Genomic DNA, 12,750 nt, shown 5'->3' on the forward strand with positions numbered 1-12,750 from the left:
GGGTTTTGGGTGTTTCCTGTGTAATTACCCTCTCGCCCCTTCTGTAATGGGCCTGGTCCAACTACCGAGTCTATTAATACATTTCCCAGCCCCACTCAGGGGTTAGGGTTTCTCACATGGTATAGAGCCAAGTTCCTTTTTTCCTCCCCACCCAGCCGCCACCGGCCCTCCCGGCCGCCAGCCGGACACCTGACGTCATAACCAAGCTTTCCAGCAGTTTAGATTCTTTTTGTAGTAGGGGACATTTTGAGGGCCTCTGTCATGCTTGTCATCTTGGCCGACATACTCGTCTCCCTTTTACTACCTCTTCTTTTTGGGCTGAGTAGGCTTTTGACCTGGTTCATTGTGATCTCTGGACCTCGCCTGTACTCAGTCTTTCTGGATATAAATACTATTTGATAATTTTGGATGATTTTCCCATTTTTTCTGGACTTTTCCTCTTTGGTTGAAACCCAGTTCTGTGCCCGGTCCGTGCACTGCAGTGTGACAATGGCCGCGAGTTCGACAACCACGCCTCCCGCTCATTCTTCCTCACCAGTGGCGTTCAGTTGCGTCTCTCGTGCCCCTACACCTCTGCCCAGAACGGCTGGGCCGAGCGTATGATTCGCACCACCACCAATATGATTCATTGCCTTCTCTTCCAGGCATCTCTCCCTGCCAGCTACTGGGCAGAGGCCCTGCACACCGCTACCCACCTCCTAAACCGCCTCCCATCGAAGGCGGTGAGCCACCCACCCCCCATTCTGCGTGTTCGGCTGTGCATGCTATCCCAACACTTCCGCTACTGCTCCTCATAAGTTGTCTCCACGCTCCACTCGCTGCCTCTTCCTTGGCTCCTCCCCAGACCACAAGGGGTATCGTTGTCTTGACCTCACCTCCCATCGCATCATCATCTCCAGTCACGTCGTCTTCGACGAAGATATGTTTCTCCTTGCTGGCTCCTCCCCACCCACCGATCTCGACTCCTTCCTTGAGTCTGATCCGAGTACTCATCCCTCCAGGCACCTCGTCTCGCGCGGCCTCACCGTCCTCGCGCGCGGCCCCGTCGACCCCGCCCATGCCACACATGGCTTCGACGCCCCCCTCACAGTTCTACCCGCACCACATGCGACCCAGTCGCCTGCGCCACACACGGCCCCGTCGACCCTGCCAGCGCAACGCGTGGCCCCGCCTGCGGCACACAGTCCCAAGGACTCCGGCCCCTTCCACGAGCGAGACTCGCTTCACTGACCCCGCCCTCGTCTACCACCACCGCGGGAGCGCTCCTCCCTCGGTGCCCACGGACTCGGACCCCTCGACGAGCGCAGTCCGATTCGACCTGCCGTCGTCTATCATCGCCGCGAGCCGGCCACGCCCGCGGCCCCCGTTGTCCCGTCGCCTCGCTCTGAGCCGTCGGTGTACTACTCGGTCGCCATTCACCACGACCTCGGGCACATCCACCCGATGGTGACTCGCCACACCGCAGGTGTCCTTCGGCTAGTCGACAGGCTGATCCTGGCCGCTGATATGACCACTACTCCACCGGACACCTCCCCAGTCCCCTCCTCCGTCTGCACTGCCCTCGCTGACCCTCACTGGCGTCGGGCCATGGAGGAGGAGTACGCGGCCCTGCTGGCCAACCACACCTGGGACCTGTTGCCGTGTCCTCCTGGCACCAATGTGGTCACCTGGCACCACAAGCTGACTTCGGACGGCTCCCTCGAACGCTACAAGGCCCGCTGGGTCCTTCAGGGTTTCACCCAATGCCCCGGAGTGGACTATGACGAGACCTTCAGCCTCGTTGTCAAGTCGCGTCGTCCTCTCCATCAGCTCAACGTCAAGAACGCCTTTCTCCATGGCACTCTGACGGAGGCTCTACTACAACTAGCCCACCAGCTTCGTCGACGCCGCTCACCCGGATCTGGTCTGCCGGCTGAACTGCTCCCTCTACGGCCTCAAGCAGGCGCCGCAGGCATGATACACCCACTTTGCCTCCTACTTGGCCTCCATCGGCTTCGTCGAGGCCAAGTCGGATACATCACTCTTCATCTACCGGCGCGGCGAGGACACCGTCTACCTCCTCCTCTACGTCGACGACACCGTGCTCACGGCATCCACCGCCGATCTCCTACAGCGCACGATCATCGCCATCCAGAGGGAGTTCGCGATAAAGAACCTGGGGCCTCTCCATCACTTCCTTGGCATCACCGCCGAACGCCGGCCCCAGGGTCTCTTCCTGCACCAGCGCCAGTATGCCATCGACATTCTGGAGCGGGCTGGCATGTCCGACCGCAAGCCATCCTCCACGCCTGTCGACACTCGGGCGAAGCTCTCTGAGGACGACGGGCCCCCGGTCTCAGACGCGACATCTTACCGGACCTTGACAGGCGCGCTCCAGTACCTCACCTTCTCCCAGCCCGACATCGCCTACGCCGTACAACAGGTGTGCCTCCATATGCACACCCCACGGGAGCCCCATCTCACCGCTCTCAAGCGGATCCTGTGCTACTTCCGCGGCTCCCTCGACTACGACCTCCTCCTCCGACCATCCTCGACGTCGGAGCTTGTGGTCTACACCGACGCTGACTGGGCCGGCTGCCCCGACACGCGCCGGTCCACCTCCGGCTATGTCGTGTTCCTAGGCGCCAACCTCATCTCCTGAGCCACCAAGCGGTAGCCCGTCGTCTCCCGCTCTAGCGCAGAGGCCGAGTACTGCACTGTGGGCAACGACATGACAGAGGCCTCCTGGATGTGTCAGTTCCTCCACGAGCTCCACAGCCCCCTTCAGCGCGCCACCCTCGCCTACTGCGACAACGTCAATGCTGTCTACCTTTCAAACAATCCCGTGCAATTTCATCGCACGAAGCATGTGGAGGTCGACCTGCACTTCGTCCGGGAGCGTGTCGTTGCAGGTGATGTTCGGGCCCTCAGCGTCCCCACAACGCTGCAGTTCGCCGACATCATCACCAAGGGGCTGTCGTCAAGTGTATTCCTAGACTTTCGGTCCAGTCTCAACATATGTACATGATAGAGTTGCGACTGCGGGGGGTGGTGTTAGAGTACCTGTTAGGGTTTTGGGTGTTTCCCGTGTAATTACCCTCTCGCCCCTTCTGTAATGGGCCTGACCCAACTACCGAGTCTATTAATACATTTCCCAACCTCACTCAGGGGTTAGGGTTTCCCACAACGAATACAACAATACATATATAATTACACAAAGCGTTTCTAATCTTTTCAGGAATCTTAAAACTTTTACTTGTGTATATCAACTGCAGTTAGTTGGCAATCTAAGGCTTTCTACTGATTTTTTTTGTTCTTACAGTTTATTGCTGGGGATCTTACGTGAATACAATTTCAAAGTTTCAACAACAACAAAAAAACAAAAAATATTGCTAATTTGCCATTCACTTAACCTAATCACTCCCCAAATTATTGGACTGTGTGCAGTCATTTGCACTGGGAATGTAAACAACCACAACACTTGTAAATTATGACTCTAATGCTAAAAAGTTTCCCCAAAAAGAAACATGTCTTCTAGTAGTAAGAAGTGCAAGATGCAACATCAGAAACTTAAAGTAATTGTCCATTCATGCAGAAAATCCTATAGGGAATAAATGTTCGCGCAAACATTTTTCAAAAGGAAACAACGTGGAATTTATAGTCAAATAAGGAAGGCGAGTGCAGAAAGTTCTTACTATCCAAACTGGCTGATGTCTTGGATCAATCTGAGACGCTTTTCTGAATAACACACGAGCAACATTCGCAGATGAAAAGTTGTATTCCAGTAGCGCGAGTGACTGTAGAATTACAGGGTCCCTAGGATTTACAGCATGTCCAATCTTAAGCAACTTCCTTGCCCTGTCAATGTTACCTTCATTTGCCTCAAATAGTGCCCATACATGCCATGAAAATCGGTTTTTAGGACTAGCCTGGACAGCTTTCTGCAGTAGAAAATTAAAGTTATACACCACACATTTGAAAATTTCAGAGGAATTTCATATGTGACAAACCATCGCATTCACATGTTAATATAGAACGTCAAAACAACAGGGCAGAATAACTTGAGCAAACGAATATCAAGCCTTATATTAATAAGGGTAGAGACTAGACAGATCTTCTATGAAAAATTTAGACAAACAAAAACTGAACCCACAGTAATGCCATGCACTTCAACTGACACATGAACATGAGGAGACCCTCAGATATATTTTGGAATTTACAAAATCATTAATGCCAGCAATAATTATCCTAGAAAGGGAACACAATTTATTACCTCAAAGAGCTTTCTTGCCATGGTATTGTTTCCTGCACGCATTTCTACCTGAGCCCAAGCCTACTAGAAAGTTGTCGTACATAAATGACAGTTTAATAGAAAAGGCAACTCTGCAGTTTCTTTTTGTGCAGATAAAATGAATAATTATGAAGCAAATACTTACTAGCCAGCTTGCACAACTTTTTGGATTGGATTGACTGGCTTGCTCGAACAAAGTCCGTGCCTGTTCAAAGCGCTCTGCTTTAGCTTCAAGCAAAGCAAGAGTTTGGTAAATATACTCATTTCCTCCACAATATTTCAGGGCTTTCCCAAGTAGGTTCCGTGCCTTTTTTATGTTTCCTTGCTTTATTTCTAAAATTGCCCACCCGTGCCAAGCAGCAATATGCTTTGCATCAGCCACAGTAGCGGCATCAAATAGCTCGCGTGCCCTTCGAATATTTCCACCCTTGCTTTCTAGGACTGCCCAGCACTGCTTAGCAAAGAAAACAACAAATTCATACACGATCACATGCTTTGTTGGATTTATCCTTAAATGACTGAATTATAGGCGCATCAAGCATGGAACAGAAATAGTTATGGTTGTAAAGGCACAAATTGCCCTGACTTCATCAATCTAGATCTTAGAAACCGGGAACATGGAACTTGTCCACGTTCCTGGTTACTAAGGTCTGTGTAATAATTTCATTATGTTATATATAATTCAGTATAAGGATCAAATGATTTCTTTAGATGGCCCGAATGATTATGTTATCAGAGCGAAAGGACCTCTAGCGTAATGGTTAAGGCTTCCGAATAGCACCTCTAGGTCCTAGGTTCAATCCCCCTCGGGGGCGAATTTTGGGCTCGGTTAAAAAAAATCCTCTCGTTGTACCCTGCACGCTTCCGGGTTATGTCCTACGTGCCACCCTCCGGCTAGGCCATTGTAGAGTGGGGCGGTGACGGCCCACTAGTGATGGAGGGCCAGAGTTCGGAGATTTTCTTGGCCGGGGCCATGTTTCGATCTCTTCTTAATATAATACCGGGAGGACGGTCTTTCCCTCCCCGGCCGAGTTTTTTTTTATTTTGTTTTCAGATGTCAGTAAAAGTTAACAATGCAATCTTGATATGATGTTTCTGTCTCTTTCGATATTGAAAAAGTTAAAGAAAAGCTACAACAGGGAGATCCACCATTGTTCCTACAAGCAAAATAGTGTGTGTGATGTATCATGAAATAGCCTATGGTCTCCATCTATTTGGAACAAAAGCATACAAGCAGCTGACATGCAAGGAATGCAATTACTGAACTGAAGCCCAAATGCCCAAACTGCCAGTTGTTGGATTAAATGCAAAACAACATAATCATACAATTAGAATAATGCTGACTCGCATCCCTTCAATAACAAAATTATAGTTGCAGAGTTCCCAAACCAGACATAAGGTGTTTGTGTATTAAGATTACTTATTTGTAATATCCTACCTGCCAGTTTAAATTCGCTCATCATCTTGGGGGTGTGGGCTAGCTGGACTCATCACAACTGTTGCCTTCCATGGTGCTTCTCCCTACTTAGAGGGTGTTGTATCTCCTGCTATGGAGAAGATGAGGGTCTGGAGCTTGGCCAGGGTTTGAGGTGTTTCCTATCTCCTCACCCTTCTGCCTCAATAAGTTTAGTTGGTGGGTGGGTGTTTTACATGGGTTTTGACCCCCTTTTCTTATTCTGATATAATGATACTCCTGCAGGGAAGTCTATATAACCCCCTAAGGCTTTGTTTGGGTACTCTAGTATTGACCTCAATCTACATGTGCTGAGGTGGATTGTGGTGTAAATTAGTTTAAGTTACACCCCAATCTACCTCAATACAAGTGGATTGAGGTCAATACTAGAGTACTCAAACTAGGCCTAAATTGTTGTTGTTGGTCTATTTCATCCCCTAACCTACAAAGTATTCTACCTCCTTACCTAATCAAATTGTTTAATCTGACTCCTAGGTGCTTTCAATGGGTGGCTTTGCCTCTCTGGCACATGTAGGACACACATGTCAGGCTTTTACGGTAAATAGTGTTCGTGAAAGGTTAAAACTACAGGGTTAAATCTGTAAATTACCAGGCTTGGGCTGGATTGAGATCATCTAAGAGTTTTAGGAGGTTATTCGTAAAAACACCAAGACACATGAAACCACTAGTTAATTACACTGTTCCAAGGGTTATATGTGTAAACTGGTCAAGACAATAATGTAGCATGACCGACGCCTAATGATCAGAGGCACTTCCTCAGAATACCTAGTTTTATAGTTTTTAGGGGATAGAGTAGATTAATGTAAATAGTTCCGGGTACTTTTTCCTCTCCTAGCCTAGGTGTTCGAGAGAGAAAAAACATCTTGCATATGGTAGTACTCCACAAAATGGAGCATATGAACTGATCATGTGCAAACCTGCCAAATGTATGGGTTTTCGCCTTGCGTTGCTTGGCACCCCCTTTCGTACACCGCTCTAGCTTTGTCATACCTTGACTGCTTGCTATACAGCTTCCCCAGCGCCACATAAGGACGTCCGTCTTCAGGCCAGAATGAGATACACTAGTTCAGATTTAAGAATTGAAACAGAGCATCAGATCCATCAGCTCGGAACCCAAAAGTACTCGGTTCGAGCACACGACACACATTTAATAGTTTCATTCATGTCGCCTTGATGCGCTAGGTAGAGAAACCTTCTCCACGTGTATGGACTCCTAAAGCGTAAATGCGTAATGGTATAGCCTTGTCTCTCTCTCTCTACGTGCTCACCTTGTCCAGAAGTTTTTCTGCTTCAGGGAACTCGAACTTTCTGGTGTGCACTTTGACGCGGTAGAGCCAGAGCTCGAGATTGATAGGCAACGGCCGCTCGCCAGCCGCAGCGGCGAGCTCCCCGTCCGCTGTGGGCTCAAAGAGCGGCACCTTCCTCGCGATCTCCGCGAGGCCCCTGTCGAATGCCCCGCTCATCGCCTCCCCCTCGAAGCGTCCGCTGCGCCGGTCGGACCCGCCCGCCGCGGCCGCGCCTGCAGCCGCTGCAGCCGCCGCGCGCGCGCGGCGCAAGCGGACAGAGAAGTACGAGGAAGACGATGCGGAGATGGAGGCGGGTGCCTTCTGGCCGGGGCTCGGGAAGCGTGGGGGCGGCGTGGACGGGGACAGGAGCCGCATCGCCATGGATGCCGGCCGAGCTCTAGTGGAGCTTGTCTGTTGCAAATCGCCAGTGGGAATGGTGGAGCGAGGCGCGCCTTTGAGAGGCGAAGGAGGAGTGAAGGACGAGGGGCCTGGACTGACGGGTCTGCCCTCTCGGATGCGGTGCCGTACCGGGCTTGGACCTTGCAGGGACGGAAGCGGGAGGCTGGGATGAGGGCACGGTTGGAGGTCGTCAGCGCGCCACGTCGGTTCGGCGTTCGAACCACCGCCGAGTGCACTGTCAGTTGACGACTTGACGGATGACGGTGTCGGAGCTGGAGTGTGTACGTCGTTCGATATTTCTGTTATTCTGTCTGCAGGAGTTGAAGGCGGCTTCCCATCTTCCCCACAAGTCCCCGCTTCCAGCCTTTGACAGGCGGCAACTCCTCTCGTGGGCAGTGGGCACGATCGTGTCGTCTCAGCGTTCTCCAAATTCTCTTGGCAATGGAGCTGCTCGCGTGTTCGCCTTCTGACGAGAGGGCAAATGTCCGTTCTTCTCTCTGACTCAGACAGATATATTAGCCTGACAGAGTGGGTAAGGCAACAACTAACTGCAGACTGCAACTTGTATGTGACTGGCTGAAGATATCGGTAGGGTAGCAATAAAACCATACTGCAAACACGCAACTAAAAAAAACGAGCGGATAATCACGAGTCTTTCCGTTGACAAAAAAAAGCAACAGCGTAGATTAGATATAGGCCCTGTTTGGCACAACTTATTTTCAGCTTCTTCATAAATTTAAGCAGAAGTTCTACCAAACAGGTAGCTTCTGCAGCAGCTTATCAGTTCAGCTGCTTCTCAGAATACACTAAAAGCAGCCAACAAGCAGAATCAGATAAGCTGTTTTTTCAACAAGCAGCAGTTGTGCCAAAGAGGGCCATAGAATACTCTATTCGTCCAGAATAAAATAATGCAATTCTACTTTTGTTCATAAAAAAGAGTATAAATATTTACAACTGGTATATTGTGAAAAAATATATTTAACGCTGAATCTAAATATACTTATCTAGTGTCACATAATATCTACAGTTCTTTGCGTAAATTTGGTCAAGGCCATATTACAAAGCATAATTCTCAAGACATAAGGATAAGAAAACATTGAATTAAACTGCCCTTAATTGAAATCCCATATGAATCAAGAACATGGGAAAGTTACGAATGAAGCCTTTCTACATAGGAAGACAACAAATCATCTAGTTAAAGGGAGCCTATCTAGCCAACAGTCTTCAAATCAACAAACACGGAACTATGGAAGCAGTGTAGAGGCAGAAGCATATAAACACAATCAGACAAACAAAAATGCAAAAGGCAGCCCCAGAGCATACGATCTGCATTTTACAATGAACTCACCTTAATCGGGGAAAAACACAATTGCTGCATAATAATAAAAAGAACTCTGGAGATGATGGCATTCAGAGTATGAAGAGATAAACTTGAATACATAAACACAGAGAAACATTTAGCAGCCTGCAGAAAGGAAACCATTTAAATCTCATCTTAGGGGATAGTAAATCATCTCCAGTGGTTTGAAAGAACCCCACAAACACGTTACATTTGAAGTCGAACCTTTTTACTCTTAAACTATGCAAGATACTATATCTATAAAAGTGCCTGAAGAATATGCTTTCTATATTTTGTTTCCCCAACCCAGCCATCAGAATAAGTAAACATAACAGTAAAATGTTTTGAGCAACATAAGCAGAACACCTTGTTGAAGAAACCATCACGGACAAACTCTCAAGGCATTTCCAGCATCCAACAATTACCACCCCACCGCCGTTTCCTAGCAGGCCGTTGATTCTGGATGAAATCTGTACTGCATGCTAAAGCCGATAGGTCTTTCTTGTCACCGACTTCTTTTTTTGGTGCAATAGCCTCTTTGAACCTTTCCCTCCTTTTTTGCATCTTTTCCATTACCTCAAGAATGTGTTTCTCATCAGATTCTCTTGTAGCTCTGTTGTTGCAGGTAGCATCCTTCGACGTTGCATTATTCACCTGTAACTGCTCTGCTGAACTTGTTTCAATAACTGATTTCAGTACAACATTTTCCTGCTTAAGCTTGCTTTTATAAATGATATTATTATGGTCCTCTTCAATCAATTCTCCTTCCTCGATCTCCACATCTTTATTTAGACAATTCTGGTCTGCTGATTTCTCCAAATCCTGATTGCCTGAGTGACGGTGACTCAGATTCTGTTTCCACAGCTTCTGATGTACATGCTTATGTCTAGAAGTGTGCAAATCCTTATCCACAGGATGGCTTCCCTTTTGGTTATCTTCAATTACACGTCTTAACTCATTACCTTCCCTCTCAAACTGCAAAAAGATAACAATATAACATTGAAAAATTTAAACCCAGTTGATGGTGATAGCATGTGCAAGGGTATGGTATAAACTACCATTTTGCACCTAACAGAAAATACAAACAAAAACAATGCAGCAAATACAGACATTTTTGTTCCACCATAGAATAAGCAATTGTGCTATGAACTTCTAAAAACGAAAAGAACAGAAACACAAGTTCAATATGCAAAGCAATCCAGTACTCGAATTCTCCAACCATTAAAAAGAATCCAGTACTGCCTTGCTCTATGTGGGAATCCTCCAGTACTCGAATTTGGCTGGTTATTTCACCTTCTTAATAAACGGCATAGTTCCTCCTATAGGTTGGATCTCGATGTGAAGATATATTAAAAAGCAAGTATGAGTAATGTCAGGGTTGGATGACATGAGTATAACAAAGACAGGTTAATAGAAGATGTCGAGTTAAAACCTGACCCATTATATCCGACCTTTGATCCCCGCGAACGAATCAAAACCAACGCCCGACCCCCGACCCGTGGAGGGTCAGAGAAAGGGTGGGCTACCCTAAAAGTCCGCAAATCTCCCGACCCCCGAGGGTCGGGAACAGGACCAGGTCGGGGGCTGAATCCGACCTCACAGGGTTGGGTACAAATGGGACAGTACCAACAACCAATCCAGATAAGGATACAAACCGGTCTGACTTGTCACAGGCATGCGGATCGAATGACAACACAGGGTTCAGTGTGTTAAAATGCAGATTTCTCTCTGCCACGGGACAACTCTGCACTCCTCAGTACCAACCCAACCATTCCGCCACAGAAGAGTCAACTAAGGACGAAGGAACAGCTGCTGCAGCGACGGGACGGCACATGACGAATCGTGATGCTGCAACAGTTTCATGACAGGAGAAGGAGAAGACATCCGCGGGTGTCTTTGGGTCGGTCAGAATCGCGGAGGACAAGGAACTACATGACAAAACCCGACTCCGGCTCATCTCGCCTGACCTCTCTCAATAATGTAATGAAACTTTTCCTCATCTTGACCTATAAAAGAGAGGAGAGGAGCACGACCACGGCTGCGAGCTCAGGTTACCGCCACACTTGTAACACAGAGCACGACACTCCTCCCACGATTCATCAGAGACTTGGGGATTCGCCCCTCTCTCGCCTCAGTTTGTAATCCCCTACTACAGACTAAGTGCAGGGTAACACAAGTCACCCAACTGGACATAGGGACATTCAGCCCGAACCAATATAAAAACCTTGTGTATTCCTTGCACACCATCCGCACCATACGCGCAAAAGCACGTAGATTACTGGCCGGTAGTTTTAGAACACCGACAAATAACAATTTGTCAAATTTCCAGTCCTAAAACTTGACAAGGTTGAAACCTAAAGTAATTGAGCTACAGATAAAAAAAACTTGGCACTCATAAAGGCACGTTTAATAACGGTTAACCATATTGGTAATTGAATATGATTAACCAAGGATATTGGAATTGATCAGCTTCAGATATTAATAACATGTGCTGAGGTCCTAAGCCTAGCTCCATATGACATTTAGCTAACGAATCCTTTTGTTTATTGGAGTGGAATAAGTTAGTTTGTGCTAATGCTAACTATGAATAACTATAGACTTAAAACTACTTTTTGTGTAGGTGGAGAGGAGAGTGTATGGCATCTCTCATCGCTTTTCCAAACCCAAGAAGCCACAACGTTCCTCGCTATTGGGAATAAAAAAAATGATATCCAAGTTGCACAAGATCATCTGCAGTTGGAACTCACATAGTAATAAACTAATAATCATATCTGCTTTTGGAACTTGATACAGCAAAAATGATATCTGCTTTTCAAACTTGGAGCGGCTTTTGAAATATGCACCCCATTAGGAGAACACTTAATGGCATAAATACAAGTGAACAAAATACATTCTAGCAAAACCATTATAATATAAAAAGTGTGTTATAGAATATTCTTAGCTTTAAAATTGGACCCACTTGGCTGCAGTTCTTTACAGCTGCAGCTGCAGGAAATGTAAGCTGCTGGTACAGTGATTCAGTCTCAGCAGCAGCAGCCATGAAAAAGTGCAGCTGAGCACTCCCATTAAATCAAAAGAAAATGCAGCATAGATTGAACTTAGGGCCTGTTTGGAGTCTGACCTCCAACGCCACATCTCGCCTAAGGTGCGGCGGCCGATTCGGCTGCCACAACTGCGGCGCGGCAAGTGTGGCGCGGCGTGGGAACCGGAGCGGTGATCCAAACAGGCCTGAAATGTGGTATCCAAAATCTGAAGTATGCAGAAAACAGAGAGCAGATAATACTTTAGCCCATTCCATCAACTATTTGATTTGACCTAGATAACTTTTATAGGAACACACTAGGAACCTAAGTGGCATAAGAGGGCCAGTAGAAACACATTTTTTCCAATGAGTATTCAGCTGTTAACAGCTCAATCAGGCTACACATTTTAATGTTCATCAGAGACTTCTGCTGAGACATTCCTAGAGTAACATACATGATTAGTTTGGCTGAAGTCTTGATATGGTTTGCCTAAGCTTGAATAAATTGCTGGTAAGTAAATAAAAGCTACAAGTACGAAATTAATGAAACAAAAAACAGTATACACTGAATATAATAGCATAATGGGTTACAACAGATTATAGATGTTTTACAGCGAAAGGTAAAGTTTAGTTTAATATAAAAACAATCAAGAGATGATATCACATGATAGCATGAATACTATCTACTATTGAGGCGTCTATTACAGGTGCACTAGTTAAGGGCCTATCTGGATCCATTAGCACTAAAATAAGCAAGCTAATAGCTGCAGTTTTTTAGCTAGCTAACTTTTAGGAGGCTGTTTGGATCCACCTGCTAATAGGTGGTTAGATATTGAGTTGAAGATGCATAGGAACTATTAGCACCTAACTACCTATTAGCAACACTAAACTAGCTAATGGAACTAATAGTTAGCAGCCCCCTAGCTAATAGTTAGCAGGTTTATGGCTGGGGCCAAGGGC

General features: G+C 47.0%; 1 protein-coding gene across 5 annotated transcripts in view; it reads right to left on the bottom strand.

Annotated features, from left to right (window-relative positions):
• LOC111828497 (uncharacterized) overlaps positions 1-12,750 on the bottom strand; it is a 39,536-nt gene that overhangs the window by 1,727 nt on the left and 25,059 nt on the right. For 2 of the 5 annotated variants that reach the window (XM_035960697.1, XM_035960695.1), the window contains 6 exons: positions 8,778-9,743; positions 7,013-8,053; positions 6,662-6,805; positions 4,416-4,721; positions 4,253-4,312; positions 3,675-3,920 (listed from right to left, as the gene is read on the bottom strand). In XM_035960697.1, coding sequence (XP_035816590.1) covers positions 9,165-9,743 — 579 coding nt within the window. In that variant the 3' untranslated portion in view covers positions 3,675-3,920; positions 4,253-4,312; positions 4,416-4,721; ... (1 more) ...; positions 7,013-8,053; positions 8,778-9,164. Of the gene's footprint in view, positions 1-3,674; positions 3,921-4,252; positions 4,316-4,415; positions 4,722-6,661; positions 6,806-7,012; positions 8,054-8,777; positions 9,744-12,750 lie in introns of those variants that run through there. The other 3 variants (XM_035960696.1, NM_001360189.1, NM_001360188.1) reach the window with 3 other exon arrangements.

This window comes from Zea mays, chromosome 1, assembly GCF_902167145.1.
Source record: "Zea mays cultivar B73 chromosome 1, Zm-B73-REFERENCE-NAM-5.0, whole genome shotgun sequence".
NCBI lineage: Eukaryota > Viridiplantae > Streptophyta > Magnoliopsida > Poales > Poaceae > Zea > Zea mays.